At 42.9% G+C, this 21,197-nt stretch overlaps 1 protein-coding gene across 8 annotated transcripts in view; it reads right to left on the bottom strand.

Annotated features, from left to right (window-relative positions):
- Positions 1-21,197, bottom strand: part of LOC110490107 (lissencephaly-1 homolog B) — a 50,577-nt gene that overhangs the window by 9,290 nt on the left and 20,090 nt on the right. For 5 of the 8 annotated variants that reach the window (XM_021563276.3, XM_021563277.3, XM_021563278.3 and 2 more), the window contains exons 5-6: positions 20,581-20,787; positions 3,975-4,143 (exon numbers count right to left, since the gene is read on the bottom strand). In XM_021563276.3, the coding sequence (XP_021418951.1) occupies positions 3,975-4,143; positions 20,581-20,787 (376 nt within the window). Of the gene's footprint in view, positions 1-3,974; positions 4,144-4,273; positions 4,431-6,264; positions 7,947-9,698; positions 15,580-20,580; positions 20,788-21,197 lie in introns of those variants that run through there. The other 3 variants (XM_090200182.1, XM_090200183.1, XM_090200181.1) reach the window with 3 other exon arrangements.

Genomic DNA, 21,197 nt, shown 5'->3' with positions numbered 1-21,197 from the left:
ACAGCGGTCAGAAGGAATTTTGGACCATTCCTCTTTACAAAACCGTTTCAGTTTAGCAATATTCTTGAGATGTCTGGTGTGAACTGCTCTCGAGGTCATGCCACAGCATCTCAAATCGGGTTGAGGTCAGGACTGACTGGGCCACTGCAGAAGGCGTATTTTCTTCTATTGAAGATATTCTGTTGTTGATTTACTTTTGTGTTGTTGTCCTGTTGCATCACCCAACTTTTGTTGAGCTTCAATTGGCGGACAGATAGCCTAACATTCTCTTGCAAAATGTCTTGATAAACTTGGAAATGCATTTCATTGATAGCAAGCTGTCCAGGCCCTGAGGCAGCAAAGCAGCCCCAAAACATGATGCTCCATCCACCAAACTTTACAGTTGGGATGAGGTTTTGTTGTTGGAGTGCTGTGCCATTTTTTCCTCCACACATAGTGGTGTGTGTTCCTTCCAAACAACTCAACTGTAGTTTCATCTGTCCACAGAATAATTTGCCAGTAGCACTGTGGAACATCCAGATGCTCTTTTGCAAACTTCAGACGTGCAGCAATGTTTTTTTTGGACAGCAGTGGCTTCTTCCGTGGTGTCCTCCAATGAACACCATTCTTGTTTAGTGTTTTACGTATCGTAGACTCGTTAACAGAGATGTTAGCATGTTCCAGAGATTTCTGTAAGTCTTTAGCTGACACTAGGATTCTTATTAACCTCATTTAGCATTCTGCTCTTGCAGTCATCTTTGCAGGACGGCCACTCCTAGGGAGAGTAGCAACAGTGTTGAACTTTCACCATTTACAGGCAATTTGTCTTGCCGTGGACTGATGAACATCAAAGCTTTTAGAGATAATTTTGTAACCCTTTCCAGCTTTATGCAAGTCAACAATTCTTAATCTTAGGTCTTCTGAGATGGTTCACATCAGGCAACGCCTCGTGAATAGCAAACTCAAGTTTTGTGAGTGTTTTTTATAGTGCAAGGCAGCATCTACATTCTCGTCTCATTGATTGGACTCCAGGTTAGCGGACTCCTGACTCCAATTAGGTTTTGGAGAAGTCATTAGCCTAGGGGTTAGAGCGTTGGACTAGTAACCGGAAGGTTGCGAGTTCAAACCCCCGAGCTGACAAGGTACAAATCTGTCGTTCTGCCCCTGAACAGGCAGTTAACCCACTGTTCCCAGGCCGTCATTGAAAATAAGAATTTGTTCTTAACTGACTTGCCTGGTTAAATAAAGGTAAAAAAAATAAAATAAAAAGGGGTTCACATACTTTTTCCAACCTACACTGTGAATGTTTAAATTATGTTTTCAATATAGTTAATAATGTGTGTGTTATTAGTTTAAGCACACTATGTTTGTCTATTGTTGTGATCAGATCACATTTGATGACCAATTTATGCAGAAATCCAGGTCAATCCAAAAGGGTCATACTTTTTCTTGCCACTGAATATGAACTGTTACTCAGTAAAATCTTTGAACTTGTTGCATGTGTATATTGTAAAAAAGAAAAGAAAAAAAGAATGAAATCAGCGATAAACCTTTGTAAGACATTAATTTTCACAGTATTTATGCATCCAGATAAAAGGGAAGAAGCAACCAGCGCTCAAAGTCAAGTTCTAGTACCTTCTTAAAGGTTGCCTTTAGGTCTTTAAAATGGCAGGTAACAGACAACCAGTATTCAGACTCACTTTTTGTTAAGTTACAGACTTATTCTAAAAACGTCTTAAAAACATTTTCCCCCGATTCAAACTACACACAATACCCCATAATGACATCGCAAACAGGTTTTTAGAAAAAAACAAAAAAACAGAAGGTATTTACATAAGTATTCAAACCCTTTGATATGAGACTCGAAAATGAGCTCATCCTGTTTCCATTGATCATCCTTGAGCTGTTTTAACAACTTGGGAGCCTGCGGTAAATTCAAGTGATTGGACATGATATGGAAAGGCTATAGTTTGTTCAGTTTGGCTGGGCGGCCAGCTCTATGAAGAGTCTTGGTGGTTCCATACTTCTTCCATTTAAGAATGATGGAGGTCACTGTGTTCTTGGGGATCTTCAATGCTGCAGACATTTTTTGGTACCATTTCCCAGATCTGTGTCACGACACAATCCTGTCTCGGATCTCTACGGACAATTCCTTCGACCTCATGACTTGGTTTTTGCTCTGACATGCACTGTCAACTGTGAGACCTTATATAGACAGGTGTGTGCCTTTCCAAATCATGTCCAATCAATTGAACAGATGGACTCAAATCAAGTTGTAGAAACATCAAGGATGATCAATGGAAACAGGATGCACCGGAGCTCAATTTCTAGTCTTTTTATTTTTTTATTTTTTTATTTAACCTTTATTTAACCAGGCAAGTCAGTTAAGAACAAATTCTTATTTTCAATGACGGCCTAGGAACAATGGGTTAACTGCCTGTTCAGGGGCAGAACGACAGATTTGTACCTTGTCAGCTCGGGGGTTTGAACTCACAACCTTCCGGTTACTAGTCCAACGCTCTAACCACTAGGCTACCCTGCCGCCCCTCATTGCAAAGGGTCTGAATACTTTTGTAAATATTATTATTTAATTTTTTTGCAAAAATGTCTTAAAACCCGTTTTCACTTTGTCATTATGGGTTATTTTGTGTAGATTGATGGGAGAAAAAATGCATTTCATCCATTTTAGAAAAAGGCTGTATTATAACAAAATGTGGAATAAGTCAAGGGACCTGAATACTTTCTGAATGCACTGTATAATATTAAACAGGTGTCTCAAATTTGAACAATAATGCCTGTTTTTAATTAATCCTTTAATTATGGAAGGTAAGTGCTAGGGTTTTAGCTTAATATCCAATCCAAAAGCAAGAGAGGGTCCTTATCTTTCTTTAGGATGAGTGATATAGTGGCATGATAAAAAGTCTGGGGTATAGAGATTTATCAAAGCAGTGGGAGTAGGCTGAAGCTAGTAGTGGACGGAGTTGTTTAGAAAATGTCTTAAAATTCAGCTGAGAACCCGTCTGGTCCCGGTAAAAATTCTGAAGTGGTAAATGGTTTATCAAGACCCATTCTCACTGCATCTGTTAGCTTGGGTATTGGTAAACTTGAGAGGAAAGCATCTGTCAAGTGATCTCCAGAGGCTTCAGTGCGATATAAATCAAAACTCATTTGAGATCAACCCTGCTTCGGTACGATATTAGGTGGGAGGCTGTGGATTGTCTTAATTGGTGGGCTAGAATTCTGCTAGAATTCTATTTCTATGGTAGGAACCATGTAAGTACACTAACAGTGTAGGTAGGTCAGGGTTTCTGTTAGCCGGTAAATGCCGGCTTTAGGACATGCTGTAGCGGTTTGTCACATGCAATATGCTTTGTGGACTTCACCAGACAGAGGTTACTCTCCGGTTTTGTGAGTAAACAAAAAGGTGTGGTGAGGTATCTCCTGATTATCTCGGCCTTTAGGCATATACCACGGCTCAATCATGGCTAGAAGGGATCCAGCTTTTGTCAAATGAACGTCAAAAGTAGATTTTCTTTGCATTTTAGATAACCCCAACTCCGTTACCCTTACCTTTTCCTAGCCTTAGTCGGTTAGGATTATTCGGTTATGTTAATTATCCTAACATGCAATGAAAAGTCAAATATGACGTTATTTGACAAAAGCTGGATCGCTTTAAGCCATGACCTGCTGGCCCTGCTGTTCGCAGACAGTCATGTTTTGTTATTTATTAGGCCTAATTAAAAATGTTCATGCCTAGGCTCAATTGAAGAGGCCTAACATTTTCAAACAAAAAGCCTATAGGACAAGTAGTTTGCAAATAATATTATATTTTGAAGTAGTGCTTTATTACTGTATATACATATGGATGTCCAGTTAATTCTAATCTTGCTGGTCACATTGTCCGGCGCCAAAACATAAATCCTGAGGTAGGTAGTGCTTGTTATGCTGTTATACCACTTGGAGGAACACACACACACACACACTCAGCCCCTCACCGTGCATGGTGCGGATGCACTCGAAGCCCTGGAAGTCCCACAGCTTGATGGTCATGTCTGCAGAACAGGAAGCCAGCAGCTTGCCCGTCTGGTCAAAGGAGATGTCCTGGACAGAGTCTGTATGGCCCTTCAGTGTCCGCTCAAAGTCCCCTGCCTCATAGTCCCACACCTAGAGAGATACACACACATTACAAACACACAGTCAGTTAATATCACTTTGAAACCTTTTCAACATGACAATAAACATCCTCCGGATCAATGCAAATGAGCATACAATGTTTTGGAAATTGGAATCATACCCAATGCAAATGAGTGAGAGAGAAAAAGAAAGGAGAGACGACAACAAAAATATAAAGAAAGAGTAGAGGGAAAGAGAGACAACGAAAGAAAGGAGAGAAAGGCGGTGAAAGAAAGAGCAGGAGAAGATTTGCATGTATCCCAGGGTACAGTACTCGGTGCTCTGCCAGCGTTGCCCCTGGTTACCAGAGCATCACCCCATCTCAACGTAGATAAGCAGTGACACAGCAGAAAAGAGTGAGGGAGATTGAGAGAAAAAGCAAGAGAACAGGCTGAATGAACAACAAAACACTGAATGCAATATGAAATTGTATGAAATATTTTTGGGAATGGCCTCGTCTCCGAGGGACGATGGCAGGTAGCCCTAAGAGATATTCTGTTGAATCTGACAATTAATCTTAATGGTTTTACAGTCGTCTCAAATAAAACTGTGAAGGACCTCAGCGTTAATCTGGACCCTGATCTCTCTTTTGACGAACATATCAAGACTGTTTCAAGGACAGCTTTTTTCCATCTACATAACATTTAAAAAATCTGAAACTTTCTGTCCAAAAATGATGCAGAAAAATGAATCCATGCTTTTGTTACTTCTAGATTAGACTACTGCAATGCTCTACTTTCCGGCTACCCGGATAAAGCACTAAATAACCTTCAGTTAGTGCCAAATACGGCTGCTAGAATCCTGACTAGAACCCCAAAATGTGATCATATTACTCCAGTGCTAGAATCCCTCCACTGGCTTCCTGTCAAGGCAAGGTTTTACTGCTAACCTACAAAGCATTACATGGCCTTGCTCCTACCCATCTCTCTGATTTGGTCCTGCCGTACATGCCTACACGTACGTTACGGTCACAAGACGCAGGCCTCCTACTTGTCCCTAGAATTTCTAAGCAAACAGCTGGAGGCAGGGCTTTCTCCTATAGAGCTCAATTTTTATGGAATGGTCTGCCTACCCATGTGAGAGACGCAAACTCGGTCTCAACCTTTAAGTTTTTACTGAAGACTCATCTCTTCAGTGGGTCATATGATTGAGTGTAGTCTGGCCTAGGAGTGTGAAGGTGAACGGAAAGGCTCTGGAGCAACGAACCGCCCTTGCTGTCTCTGCCTGGTCGGTTCCCCTCTTTCCACTGGGATTCTCTGCCTCTAACCCTATTACAGGAGCTGAGTCACTGGCTTACTGGTGCTCTTTCATGCCGTCCCTAGGAGGGGTGCGTCACTTGAGTGGGTTGAGTCACTGATGTGATCTTCCTGCCTGGGTTGTGCCGTGGCGGAGATCTTTGTGGGCTATACTCGGCCTTGTCTCAGGATGGTAAGTTGGTGGATGAAGATATCCCTCTAGTGGTGTGGGGGCTGTGCTTTGGCAAAGTGGGTGGGGTTATATCCTTCCTGTTTGGCCCTGTCCGGGGGTCTCATCGGATGGGGCCACAGTGTCTCCTGACCCCTCCTGTCTCAGCCTCCAGTATTTATGCTGCAGTAGTTTGTGTCGGGGGGCTAGGGTCAGTTTGTTATATCTGGAGTACTTCTCCTGTCTTATCCGGTGTCCTGTGTGAATTTAAGTATGCTCTCTCTAATTCTCTCTTTCTCTCTCTCGGAGGACCTGAGCCCTAGGACCATGCCTCAGGACTACCTGGCATGATGACTCCTTGCTGTCCCCAGTCCACCTGGCCGTGTTGTGCCTGTGATTATTATTATTTGACCATGCGGGTCATTTATGAACATTTGAACATCTTGGCCATGTTTTGTTATAATCTCCACCCGGCACAGCCAGAAGAGGACTGGCCACCCCTCATAGCCTGGTTCCTCTCTAGGTTTCTTCCTAGGTTTTGGCCTTTCTAGGGAGTTTTTCCTAGCCACCGTGCTTCTACACCTGCATTGCTTGCTGTTTGGGGTTTTAGGCTGGGTTTCTGTACAGCACTTTGAGATATCAGCTGATGTACAACAGGCTATATAAATAAATTTGATTTGATGTGGGGCTGCTGGCATCGAAACCCACCCCACTGGGGAAGAGGAGCTCCAATGATGTGCCTTAAGGTTATTATAGCTGGTGGTGGTGAGGGTGGCGGATGGTTGTCGAAAACTGTTGCTGAAAAACAGCAAGTGAGACAACGAGGGTAAGTTGACATATACAGTTGAAGTCAGACGTTTACATACACTTAGGTTGGAGTCATTAAAACTCGTTTTTCAATCACTTCACACATTTCTTGTAAACAAACTATAGTTTTGGCAAGTCGGTTAGGACATTTACTTTGTGCAAGACACAAATAATTTCCCCAACAATTGTTTACAGACAGATTATTTCACTGTATCACAATTCCAGTGGGTCAGAAGTTTACATACACTAAGTTGACTGTGCCTTTAAACAGCTTGGAAAATTTGAGGTGTACCTGTGGATGTATTTCAAGGCCTACCCTCAAACTCAGTGCCTCTTTGAATGACATCATGGGAAAATCAAAATAAATCAGCCAAGACCTCAGAATCTTTTTTTTGTAGACCTCCACAAGTCTTGTTCATCCTTGGGAGCAATTTCCAAATGCCACATTCATCTGTACAAAGACCATGGGACCACGCAGCCGTCATACCGCTCAGGAAGGAGACGCATTCTGTCTCCTAGAGATGAACGTACTTTGATGCAAAAAGTGAAAATCAATCCCAGATCCCAGTGTGCAAAATTATTCAGCCCCTTTACTTTCAGTGCAGCAAACTCTCTCCAGAAGTTCAGTGAGGATCTCTGAATGATCCAATGTTGACCTAAATGACTAATGATGATAAATACAATCCACCTGTGTGTAATCAAGTCTCCGTATAAATGCACCTGCACTGTGATAGTCTCAGAGGTCCGTTAAAAGCGCAGAGAGCATCATAAAGAACAAGGAACACACCAGGCAGGTCCGAGATACTGTTGTGAAGAAGTTTAAAGCCGGATTTGAATACAAAAAGATTTCCCAAGCTTTAAACATCCCAAGGAGCACTGTGCAAGTGATAATATTGAAATGGAAGGAGTATCAGACCACTGCAAATCTACCAAGACCTGGCCGTCCCTCTAAACTTTCAGCTCATACAAGGAGAAGACTGATCAGAGATGCAGCCAAGAGGCCCATGATCACTCTGGATGAACTGCAGAGATCTACAGCTGAGGTGGGAGACTCTGTCCATAGGACAACAATCAGTCCGTATATTGCACAAATCTGGCCTTTATGGAAGAGTGGCAAGAAGAAAGCCATTTCTTAAAGATATCCATAAAAAGTGTTGTTTAAAGTTTGCCACAAGCCACCTGGGAGACACACCAAACATGTGGAAGAAGGTGCTCTGGTCAGATGAAACCAAAATTGAACTTTTTGGCAACAATGCAAAACGTTATGTTTGGCGTAAAAGCAACACAGCTCATCACACTGAACACACCATCCTCACTGTCAAACATGGTGGTGGCAGCATCATGGTTTGGGCCTGCTTTTCTTCAGCAGGGACAGGGAAGATGGTTAAAATTGATGGGAAGATGGATGGAGCCAAATACAGGACCATTCTGGAAGAAAACCTGATGGAGTCTGCAAAAGACCTGAGACTGGGACGGAGATTTGTCTTCCAACAAGACAATGATCCAAAACATAAAGCAAAATCTACAATGGAATGGTTCAAAAATAAACATATCCAGGTGTTAGAATGGCCAAATCAAAGTCCAGACCTGAATCCAATCGAGAATCTGTGGAAAGAACTGAAAACTGCTGTTCACAAATGCTCTCCATCCAACCTCACTGAGCTCGAGCTGTTTTGCAAGGAGGAATGGGAAAAAATGTCAGTCTCTCGATGTGCAAAACTGATAGAGACATACCCCAAGCGACTTACAGCTGTAATCGCAGCAAAAGGTGGCGATTACTTAAGGGGGCTGAATAATTTTGCACGCCCAATTTTTCAGTTTTTGATTTGTTAAAAAAGTTTGAAATATCTAATAAATGTCGTTCCACTTCATGATTGTGTCCCACTTGTTGTTGATTCTTCACAAAAAAATACAGTTTTATATCTTTGTTTGAAGCCTGAAATGTGGCAAAAGGTCGCAAAGTTCAAGGGGGCCGAATACTTTCGCAAGGCACTGTATATCTATATCTACAGTAAAACGAGTCCTATATCGGCAGAACTGAAAGGCCGCTCTGCAAGGAAGAAGCCACTGCTCCAAAACTGCCATAAAAAAAGACAGACTACGGTTTGCAACTGCACATGGGGACAAAGACAGTACTTTTTGGAGAAATGTCCCCTGGTCTGATGAAACAAAAATAGAACTGTTTGCCATAATGACCTTCGTTATGTTAGGAGGCAAAAGGGGGAGGCTTGCAAGCCGAAGAACACCATCCCAACCGTGAAGCACGGGGTGGCAGCATCATGTTGTGGGGGTGCTTTGCTGCACGAGGGACTGATGCACTTCACAAAATAGATGGCTACATGAGGAAGGAAAATTATGTGGATATATTGAAGCAACAATCTCAAGACATCAGTCAGGAAGTTAAAGCTTGGTCACAAATGGGTCTTCCAAAATGACAATGACCCCAAGCATACTTCCAAGTTGTGGCAAAATGGCTTAAGGACAACGAAGTCAAGGTATTGAGTGGACATCACAAAGTCCTGACCTCAATCCTATAGAACATTTGTGGGCAGAACTGAAAAAGCGTGTGCGAGCAAGGAGGCCTACAAACCTGACTCAGTTACACCAGTTCTGTCAGGAGGAATGAGCCAAAATTCACCCAACATATTGTGGGAAGCTTGTGGAAGGCTACCCGAAACGTTTGACCCAAGATAAACTATTTAAAGGCAATGCAACAAAATATTAATTGAGTGTATGCAAACTTCTGACCCACTGGGAATGTGAGGAAATAAATAAAAGCTGAAAGAAATCATTCTCTCTACTATTATTCTGACATTTCACATTCTTAAAAGAAAGTGGTGATCCTAACTGACCTAAAACAGAGAATTTTTACTTGGATTAAATGTCAGGAATTGTGAAAAACTGAGTTTAAATGTATTTGGCTAAGGTGTATGTAAACCTCCGACATCAACTGTAAATACATCCCAAGATTTACACCCATTGGTTGAGAGAGAGAAGGAGATAATTGCAAGAGTGAGCCCATAGGCTGAACAGCAAGCATGAGGAATATGCATTTTTGTCAATAGGTGAATGTTTCTAGGAGTGACCGAAGACAGGCAGACAAAATGAACAAAGTGAGCAAAAGAAGCATAGTGTCATATAAAAAAAGTGTATAAATTCACAATAGTAATTCAATTAGACCCCAAATAAATTTCTGAATGTCCAAGTCCCAAACCCAACACAAAATTGTCCCCAAGTCAATCAAATCCAAAAATGAGCAATCCCCCTTCAAAATACAAAAATATAAGTAATCCAATACAGGCACAAACTAATACCGTCAACAGGATCAATCTCACCGAATGGTTGAGGAGGAAAATCCGGCCTGGTGGAGATTTCCTTATAACAGCTCAATGTTCATGGCATCCTCCAAAACAATCGATCAACATATGGAATTGTTTGTCGTTGGGGTTAACAATCCACAAGATTGAGCAACAATTATTACTTGGAATGGCTAATATAGGTTCTTAAAATATTTTTCCAAACAAATAAAACCTCAGCTAGGTACACAAATATTTCTCAAAACTCTCCTCCATTTCTAAAAGAGACATTCAGTCTTAAAAAGGGACAGCCAACCAAATTGACACGGACAGCCTTCTTAGATTTGACAGTGAAAATAACGCAGTCAGAAATGGAAAATACATAGTATAACAGCATGAAAATAGACAAAGGTTTAACCTTGCAATATCTTTTCAGACATATAATTATGTCAGATTTAAAGTTCATGTGCCTATCACCTCACACTTGTGGCAGCGTCACAGTTCGATGTATGAGCCTCTTCAGTGGCCCTTTGAGATGCCTGCCAATGGCAAGTTCTGCAGGGGTGCAGCCAGTGTACTCTTGTTTGGAGCTGTTGATGGTAAACCGGAATTCAGGCAACTACTTAACCCACTTCCTGTGATGCTCACCCACGAAACACGCCATCATGGTCTTTCGAGTCCTGTTGACCCTTCCAGGTCTTTCTAAGGGTGGAAGCTGGTGGTCAGCTTTTGGATCACCCCCCACTTTTTTCAAAATGTCAGAGGACTTTGCTCGTGAACTGGGAACCACGATCAGAGACGATGAATTTAGATGAACTCTTCACAAAATGGGTGTCCCTTTTATAATTTGGCAGTCTGAGTCTTGCTGTCTCAGGAGGCAAAAAAGCTCCCCCCACTTTGTGAAATAGTCCACAATCACAAGTAGAAAGGCATTTCCCTTCTTGCTCTTGGGAAACGTCTTGGTGTACTTTCCATCCAATCCTGTCAGGCCGGTCATCATGTGTCGCCTCTTGCTTTCAATCCCCTCACGCAGTCATTTTGAGCACATACAATCTCTGCGAGGGATGTCGGCAGATCAGAGGCACAAGATGCTTGTTAGCGAGCCACATAAGGAGCCATCACTGGGTTGTCTGATGGTTCTGCAGCCCTTGTCTGGGCCGACATTCATGTAGCCTTTACAGTAGTATACTTGAACAATTGCAGCCCATAAAACGGAACTCCTTCCAAATAATGGCGCCATTCTCAACTGCCCACAACACACTACTTTCCCAAAGTAGAGTAGTTGTACTCTGCCCCTTTCAGACCTCTGGAGGAATATGCTATGACCCTCTCATCCCCATTGATTTTCTGTGTCAGGACTGCTCCCAAGACCCACGCCGCTGGCGTCAGTTTGTACCTGGAAAGGCAAGGTCAGGTCAGGTTGTGAGAGCCGGAGGCTTTTCTAGGGCGATGCAGCTGGTCCACACACTGCTGGCATTTCTCAGTCTATTCCCACATCACTCCTTTCTGAATGAGGATGTTCAACGGAGAGGCACGGTCAGCAAAGTGGGGTACACAGTGCATTCTGAAAGTATTCAGACCCATGTACTTTTCCCCCCATTTTGTTACGTTACAGCCTTATTCTTAAAATAGATTAAATACATGTTTTAAAAAATTAATCAATCCAAACACAATACCAAATAACGAAAAAGCGAAACCAGGTTAAGATTTTTTTGCAAATTTATAGAAATACCTTATCTACAGAAGTATTCAAACCCTTTGCTAGGAGACTCGAAATTGAACTCAGGTGCATCTTGTTTCCATTGAACATCCTTGAGATGATGTTTCTACAACTTGATTGGAGTCCACCTGTGGTAAATTCAATTGATTGGACATGATTTGGAAAGGCACAACACACCTGTCTATATAAAGGTCCCATAGTTGACAGTGCATAAAATAGCAAAAAACAAGCCATGAGGTTGAAGGACTTGTCAATAGAGCTCAGAGGCAGGATTGTGTCGAGGCACAGATCTGGGGAAGGGTACCAAAACATTTCTGCAATATTGAAGGTCTCAAAGAACACAGTGGCCATCATTCGTAAATGGAAGAAGTTTGGAACCACCAAGACTCTTCCCATTGCTGGCCGCCCAGCCAAACTGAGCAATCGAGGGAGAAGGGCCTTTGTCAGGGAGGTGACCTAGAACACGATGGTCACTCTGACAGAGCTCCAGAGTTCCTCTTGGAGATGGCAGAACCTTCCAGAAGGACAACAATCTCTGCAGCACTCCACCAATCAGGCCTTTATGGTTGAGTGGCCAGATGGAAGCCAAGCCACTCTTCAGTAGAAGACACCACAGCCTGCTTGGAGTTTGCCAAAAGGGAGCCTGAAGAACTCTGACCATGAGAAACAAGATTTTCTGGTCTGATGAAACCTAGATTTAACTCTTTGGCCTGAATGCCAATCTGGAAGAAACCTGGCACCATCCCTACAGTTAAGCACGGTGGTGGCAGTATCATGCTGTGTGATGTTTTTCAGCTGCAAGGACTTGGAGACTAGCAGGACAGAGAAAAAGATGAACGGAGAGATCCTTGATGAAAACCTGCTCCAGAGCACTCACACCTCAGACTGGGGTGAATGATCACTTACCAAAAGGACAACGACCCCAAGCACACAGCCAAGAAAATGCAAGAGTGCCTTCAGGACAAGTCTCTGAATGTCCTTGAGTGGCCCAACCAGAACCCGGACTTGAACCCGATCGAACATCTCTGGAGAGACCTGAAAATAGCTGTGCAGTGACACTCCCCATCCAACTTGACAGAGCTTGAGAGGATCTGCAGAGAAGAATGGGAGAAACTCCCAAAATACAGGTGTGCCAAGCTTGTAGAATCATAACCAAGACTCTAGACCGTAATCGCTGCCAAAGGTGGTTCAACAAAGTACTGACTAAAGGGTCTGAATACTTATAAATGTAATTTCAGTTTATTTGTATTACATTTGCTAAACATTTCTAAAAACCTGCTTTCACTTTGTCATTATGGGGTATTGTGTGTCGATTAATGAGGAAAAAATGCATTTAATAATGGGGGGTTTAATAAATTGTTCAGCAGTCTTATAGCTTGGGGGTAGATGCTGTTGAGGAAATTTTTTTTGTCCTAGACTTGGAACTCCGGTAACACTTGCCGTGTGGTAGCAGAGAAGACAGTCTATAACTTTGGTTACTGGAGTCTGACAATTTTCTGGACTTTCCTTTGACACCGCCTATTATATAGGACCTGGATGGCAGGAAACTTGGCCTTAGTGATGTACTGGGCCGTTCGCACTACCCACTGTAGCGCCTTACGGTCAGCTTCCTTCAGCTGTGTCTGTGTGTGAGAGACTTTCCATCAGTGAGCACAAAGGCTCTGGAATCCCACGTGATGAGCTGCTCACATGGTTTGGGCAACTGCTACCATAGCTGCTTCTGCATCAAGCTTAAGGTGTATCCTGTATCTAACACAGCCTCCACTTGGGTGCCCCAAACTTCTATGGGGACTATCAGTAAGGCAAGAAACTCAGCGTGCTATGGCCATGTGTTTAGTAGGTCTACCATCTCTTATTGGTGGTTATTCACCTTGGCCCAGTAATCCTTATTTGAAGCCATGTCCTTTTCCACTATAGAGCAGACTTTGACAAACGTCTCAACAGTCATGACGGATCCTCTTAAACTGCTAGCAAGAGTTATTATTCAAGAGCTTTCTCGCCATCGCAGTCTCTGACATGTCCGGCTTCCATTTCAGGCACAATGCCCTGTAATCATAAGAAAAGTCCCGAATCTATCGGTCTGGATCTTGAAAAATGTTTCTTCCCCTGTTCTTCAACTTCAGTCAGGTAATCAGATGGTAAGAAAGCAAAACAGGAAAAAACGATTGAATTCTGCCCAATTGTTAACATATTTTTTTTTTAGCGACCCACCAGGTCTCGTGAGGACTATGGAAAAGCTTTGAGTACATGGAATGGGAACTTCATGATGCTCCTTTTGGTATATTACTGAGATCAGGGATGTGACAGCAGAATATTATATTAGAGGATGGGGTGCTTGTGGATTTGACTTTAGAGATCTCCTTGTCCCATTTCTCCGCTCTTCTGAGCATACATTTTACGACTGCTTGCTCCAGGTGTGCTAGTGAGTTTTTCATTGTCACTTCCATGGCCTCAAATCATTGCTCCTCAAACTCTGAGGCTGGTCTCTCTGTTCACAGCATTCTCCAGAGTGTTTACTTGATCTTGGAATCCTTTGACAGTGTTGTTGACTCCCTCCAAATCAACTGTAGTAGTAAGTGTGGCACTTTTACCACCACCATCATCATCTTCCTCCATACTGTCAACTCACACAACAGTGATGATATATTTGAGCCACAGGATTTCAAAAGGTAACGCCAGGCCCATGGTTGAAGGGCGGTGTACCTTGGCCTGCTTCATCTTGCCCTGGGTCAATGTCTGTTTGTACATCTGAATGGCTACGGTCAGACCCGACACCAGCCATATTAGCAACAACATAACTCTCATAAAAATAAAATGAACAAGTCTCCCATTACTGGTCACCAGTCGAAAAATCAGCTTGCATAGCAAACTATGCTATCGGAACTAGAAGCACAAGCATTTCGCTACACTCGCATTAACATCTGCTAACCATGTGTATGTGACAAATAAAATTTGATTTGATTTGATTAAAAGTTCCAAGAAACAAGGTGTTCATATGAGTGACCGAAGCAAGACAGACAAAATGAATAACGTGAGCAAAAGAAGCATAGTCATGTAAAGTGTATAAATTCACAAATCTCAATTCAATTAAACCCCAAATAAAATTCTGAATGTCCAAGTCCCGAGCCCAACAAAAAATGGTCCCAAAGTCAATCAAATCAAAAAATGAGCAACCCCCCTTCAAAATACAAAAATATAAGTAATCCAATACAGGCACAAACTAATCGAGTCAACATAATCAATCTCACCGGCTGGTTGAGGAAGAGGAAAATCCCACCTGGTGGAGATTTCCTTATCAAATCAAACTTTATTTGTCACACGCGCCGAATACAACAAGTATAGACTTTACAGTCAAATGCATACTTACAAGCCCTTAACCAACAGTGCAGTTCACGAAGAGTTAAGAAAATATTTACCAATTAGACTACAATAAAAAGTAATAATAAAAAGTAACACAATAAGAATAAAAATAACGAGGCTATATACAGGGGAACCGGTAACCGAGTCAGTGTGCGGGGTTACAGGCTAGTTGAGGTCATTTGTACATGTAGGTGGGGGTGAATGCATAGATAATAAACAGCAAGTAGCTGTGTGTACAAAAGGGAGGGGTCAATAAAATTGACCGGTGGCGGTTTTATTAATTGTTCAGCAGTCTTATGGCTTGGGGGTAGAAGCTGTTGAGGAGCCTTCTGGTCCTAGACTTGGCGCTCCGGTACCGCTTACCGTGTGGTAGCAGAGAGAACAGTCTATGACTTGGGTGACTGGAGTCTCTGACAATTTTATGGGCTTTCTTCTGACACCGCCTATTATATATAGTTGAAGTCTGAAGTTTACATACACTTAGGTTGGAATAATTCAAACTTGTTTTTCAACTCCACAAATTTCTTGTCAACAAACTATAGTTTTGGCAAGTCGGTTAGAACATCAACTGTGTGCATGACAAGTCATTTTCCCAACAATTGTTTACAGACAGATTATTTCACTGTATCACAATTCCAGTGGGTCAGAAGTTCACAGACTTAAGTTGACTGTGCCTTTAAACAGCTTGGAAAATTCCAGAAAATTATGTCATGGCTTTAGAAGCTTCTGATAGGCTAATTGACATCATTTGAGTAAATTGGAGGTGCACCTGTGGACGTATTTCAAGGCCTACCTTCAAACTCAGTGCCTCTTTGTTTGACATCATGGGAAAATCTAAATAAAATCAGCCCCCAAAAATTGTAGGACCTCCACAAGTATGGTTCATCTTTGGGAGCAATTTCCAAACACCTGAAGGTACCACGTTCATCTGGGCAACCAATAGTACATACAGTGCCTTGCGAAAGTATTCGGCCCCCTTGAACTTTGCGACCCTTTGCCACATTTCAGGCTTCAAACATAAAGATATAAAACTGTATTTTTTTGTGAAGAATCAACAACAAGTGGGACACAATCATGAAGTGGAACGACATTTATTGGATATTTCAAACTTTTTTAACGAATCAAAAACTGAAAAATTGGGCGTGCAAAATTATTCAGCCCCTTTACTTTCAGTGCAGCAAACTCTCTCCAGAAGTTCAGTGAGGATCTCTGAATGATCCAATGTTGACCTAAATGACTAATGATGATAAATACAATCCACCTGTGTGTAATCAAGTCTCCGTATAAATGCACCTGCACTGTGATAGTCTCAGAGGTCCGTTAAAAGCGCAGAGAGCATCATGAAGAACAAGGAACACACCAGGCAGGTCCGAGATACTGTTGTGAAGAAGTTTAAAGCCGGATTTGGATACAAAAAGATTTCCCAAGCTTTAAACATCCCAAGGAGCACTGTGCAAGCGATAATATTTAAATGGAAGGAGTATCAGACCACTGCAAATCTACCAAGACCTGGCCGTCCCTCTAAACTTTCAGCTCATACAAGGAGAAGACTGATCAGAGATGCAGCCAAGAGGCCCATGATCACTCTGGATGAACTGCAGAGATCTACAGCTGAGGTGGGAGACTCTGTCCATAGGACAACAATCAGTCGTATATTGCACAAATCTGGCCTTTATGGAAGAGTGGCAAGAAGAAAGCCATTTCTTAAAGATATCCATAAAAAGTGTCGTTTAAAGTTTGCCATAAGCCACCTGGGAGACACACCAAACATGTGGAAGAAGGTGCTCTGGTCAGATGAAACCAAAATTGAACTTTTTGGCAACAATGCAAAACTTTATGTTTGGTGTAAAAGCAACACAGCTGAACACACCATCCCCACTGTCAAACATGGTGGTGGCAGCATCATGGTTTGGGCCTGCTTTTCTTCAGCAGGGACAGGGAAGATTGTTAAAATTGATGGGAAGATGGATGGAGCCAAATACAGGACCATTCTGGAAGAAAACCTGATGGAGTCTGCAAAAGACCTGAGACTGGGATGGAGATTTGTCTTCCAACAAGACAATGATACAAAACATAAAGCAAAATCTACAATGGAATGGTTCAAAAATAAACATATCCAGGTGTTAGAATGGCCAAGTCAAAGTCCAGACCTGAATCCAATCGAGAATCTGTGGAAAGAACTGAAAACTGCTGTTCACAAATGCTCTCTATCCAACCTCACTGAGCTCGAGCCGTTTTGCAAGGAGGAATGGGAAAACATTTCAGTCTCTCGATGTGCAAAACTGATAGAGACATACCCCAAGCGACTTACAGCTGTAATCGCAGCAAAAGGTGGCGCTACAAAGTATTAACTTAAGGGGGCTGAATAATTTTGCACGCCCAATTTTTCAGTTTTTGATTTGTTAAAAAAGTTTGAAATATCCAATAAATGTCGTTCCACTTCATGATTGTGTCCCACTTGTTGTTGATTCTTCACAAAAAAATAAAGTTTTATATCTTTATGTTTGAAGCCTGAAATGTGGCAAAAGGTCGCAAAGTTCAAGGGGGCCGAATACTTTCGCAAGGCACTGTAAGTATAAACACCATGGCACTACGCAGCCGTATTAATACTAGGTTTAAATGTCAGGAATTGTGAAAAACTGAGTTTAAATGTATTTGGCTAAGGTGTATGTAAACTTTTGACTTCAACTGTAGGTCCTGGATGGCAGGATGCTTGGCCTCAGGGATGTACTCGGCCGTTCACACTACCCTCTGTAGCGTAGAGCAGTTGCCATACCAGGCGGTGATGCAACTGGTCAAGATGCTCTCGGGCAGCGCAGCTGTAGAACCTTTTGAGGATCTGTGGACCCATGCCAAATCTTTTCAGTCTTCTGAGGGGGAAAAGGTTTTGATAGTTCGTTGGTGATGTGGACACCAAGGAACTTGAAAAACTTTCGACCTGCTCCACTACAGCCTGTTAATGTGAATGGGAGCCTGTTTTCTATGCCTTTTCCTGTAGTCCACGATCAGCTCCTTTGTCTTGCTCACATTGAGGGAGAGGTTGTGGTCCTGGCACCACAATACCAGTTATCTGACCTCCCTATAGGCCGTCTCATCGTTGTTGGTGATCAGGCCTACCACTGTTGTGTCGTCAGAAAACTTAATGGTGTTGGAGTCGTGCTTGGCCACGCAGTCGTGGGTGAACAGGGAATACAGGAGGGGACTAAGTACACACCCTTGAGGGGCCCCAGTGTTAAGGATCAGCGAGGCAGTCGTGTTGTTGCCCACTCTTACCACCTGGGGGCAGCCCATCAGGAAGTCCAGGATACAGTTGCAGAGGGAGCTGTTTAGTCCCAGAGTCCTTAGCTTAGTGATGAGTTTCGTGGGCACTATGGTGTTGAACACTGAGCTGTAGTCAATGAACAGCATTCTCACATAGGTGTTCCTTTTGTCCAGGTGAGAAAGGACAGTGTGGAATGCAATTGAGATTGCATCATCTGTGGATCTGTTGGGGCGGTATGCGAATTGGAGTGGGTCTAAGGTGTCTGGCATAATGCTGTTGATGTGAGCCATGACCAGTCTTTCAATGCACGGGGCAGTAATCATTTAGGCAGGTTACCTTTACTTCCTTGGGCACAGGGACTATGGTGGTCTGCTTGAAACATGTAGGTATTACAGACTCGGTCAAGGAGAAGTTGAAAATGTCAGTGAAGACACTTGACAGTTGGTCCACGCATGCTTTGAGTACACGTCCTGGTAATCCGTCTGGCCCAGCGGCTTTTGTGAATGTTGACCTGTTTAAAAGGTTTTGTTCACATCGGCTACCGAGAGCATTATCACACAGTCTTCCAGAACAGCTGGTGCTCTCGTGCATGCTTCAGTGTTGCTTGCCTCGAGGTGAGCGTAAACGGCATTTAGCTCGTCTGGTAGGCTTGCGTCACTGATCAGCTCGTGTCTGGGTTTCCCTCTGTAGTCCGTAATAGTTTTCAAGTCCTGCCACATCCGACGAGCATCAGAGCCGGTGTTGTAGGCTTCAACCTTAATCCTGTATTGACGCTTTGCTTGTTTGATGGTTCGTCTGAGGGCATAGTGGGATTTCTTAAAAACGTTGGGTTTAGTCTCCCGCTCCTTGAAAGCAGCAGCTCTAGACTTTAGCTCAATGCTGCCTGTAATCCATGGCTTCTGGTAGGGATATGTATGTACAGTCACTGTGGGGACGATGTCGTCGATGCACTTATTGATGAAGCCTGTGACTGAGGTGGTGTACTCCTCAATGCCATTGCATGAATCCCGGAACATATTCCAGTCTGTGCTAGCAAAACAGTCCTGTAGTGTAGCATCCGCGTCATCTGAGCACTTCCGTATTGAGCGAGTCACTGGTACTCCCTGCTTTAGTTTTTGCTTGTAAGCAGGAATCAGGAGGATATAATTATGGTCAGATTTGCCCAATGGAGGGCGAGGGAGAGCTTTGTATGCATCTCTGTGTGTGGAGTAAAGGTGGTCTAGGATCTTTTTTTCTCTGGTTGCACATGTGATTTCCTAGTAAAAATTTGGTAGAACTGATTTAAGTTTGCCTGCATTAAAGTCCCCGGCCACTAGGAGTGCCGCTTCTGGGTGAGCATTTTCTTCTTTGCTTATGGCCTTATAGAGTTGGTTGAGAGCGGTCTTAGTTCCAGCTTCGTTCTGTGGTGGTAATTAGATGGCTACAAATAATATAGATGAGAACTCTCTTGGTAGATAGTGTGGTCTACAGCTTATCATAAGGGACTCTGCCTCAGGTGAGCAATACCTCAAGACTTCTTTAATTTTAGACATTGCGCACCAGCTTTTATTGACAAATAGACACAAACCTCCACCCATCGTCTTACCAGAGGTAGCGTTTCTGTTCTGCCAGTGCATGGAAAATCCCGCTAGCTCTATATTGTCCGTATCGTCGTTCAGCCAAGTCTCGGTGAAACATAAGTTGTTACAGTGTTTAATGTCCCGTTGGTAGGATAATCTTAATCGTAGGTCATAAATTGTATTTTCCAATGATTGCACATTAGCAAGAAAAACATATGGCAGTGGGTGTTTACTCGCTCACCTACGGATTCTCAGAAGGCTGCCCGATCTGCGGCCCCTTTTCTTCACGCAAATGGCGGGGATCTGGGCCTGTTCCAGTGAAAGCAGGATATCCTTCTCGTCGGACTCGTTAAAGGAAAAAGTTTATTCCAGTCCGCGGTGAGTAATCGCTGTTCTGGTGTCCAGAAGTTATTTTCAGTCATCAGAGACAGTAGCAGCAACATTATGTACACAATGAGTTTAAAAAAATAAGTTACACAAAACGCAAAAAAACTAACAAAATAGCACAATTGGTTGGGAGAATGTAAAACGTCAGCCATGTTCTTCGGCGCCATCTTATAACAGCTCAATGTTCATGGCATCCTCCAAAACACCCAACATATAAATGATTTGAAGTTAACAATTCACAAATGATCAACAATTATTACATGGAATGACAAATATAGGTTCTTACAGACAGGTACACACCAAACATTAGAAAATGACCCTCCATTTCTAAAATAGACATGATGTCTTAAAGGAAAAGCCCACCAAACTGACAATGGCAACCATCTTAGATTTGACAGTGAAAATAATGCAGTCTAAACTGGCAGATACATAATACAATAGCATGAAAATATACATTAAGTTTCACCTTGCAAGGATTTTTTTAAATCTTTAAAACCTATCATAAGTATATGTCTATGTTCCTATCACCTCATACTTGTGCAAGCATCCCAACTATGGCTCCCTGGTCCACATACACTTTTGCTGTACTTTTAAACCAAAAGCTTAGCAAATGATTGAAGCACACGCACACACCTTGATGGTGGCGTCCTCGGAGGAGGTGACCATGACGGAGAAGACAGGATGGAAGATGACCCGTGTGACGGGGGAGCGGTGGCCGCTCAGGGCGTATCTCTCTGGGGGACGGGGGATCCACTCCTTAGGGTCCCTCTTCTGGGCCACCGGACCCCCTAGAGTGATCTCCTCTTTGGCCTCATTCAGCTTCGACTCCAGCTCCATCACCTGGAGAAGGGGTGGGATTGGGAAAGAGCGACGAGAGAGGTATAAAAAGAAGGAATAGTTGGAAGATAAGGGGTGGAAAAGAAGACAAGAGAAGAGAGGAATAAAGAGGGGATAGTTCAGTTGGTTGTTTATTATTCTCCAACAGTGTTGTTTCACGCATACTCCAGATATACACTGCATTCAAAGTATTCAGACCCTTCGCTATGGGACTTTAAATTGAGCTCAGGTGCATCCTGTTTCCATTGATCATCCTTGAGCTGTTTCTACAACCTGATTGGAGACCACCTGTTGTAAATTCAATTGATTGGACATTATTTGGAAAGGCACATAACTGTCTATATAAAGGTTGACAATGCATGTCAGAGCAAAACCAAGCCATAAGGTAGAGAAGGAATTGTCCATAGAGCTCC

This window comes from Oncorhynchus mykiss, chromosome 15 (genome assembly GCF_057628025.1).
Source record: "Oncorhynchus mykiss isolate SJ-2025 chromosome 15, ASM5762802v1, whole genome shotgun sequence".
In the NCBI taxonomy this organism is placed as follows: domain Eukaryota; kingdom Metazoa; phylum Chordata; class Actinopteri; order Salmoniformes; family Salmonidae; genus Oncorhynchus; species Oncorhynchus mykiss.
The sequence above is the reverse complement of the archived record's forward strand: the minus strand, read 5'-3'. Positions and strand labels throughout refer to the sequence as shown.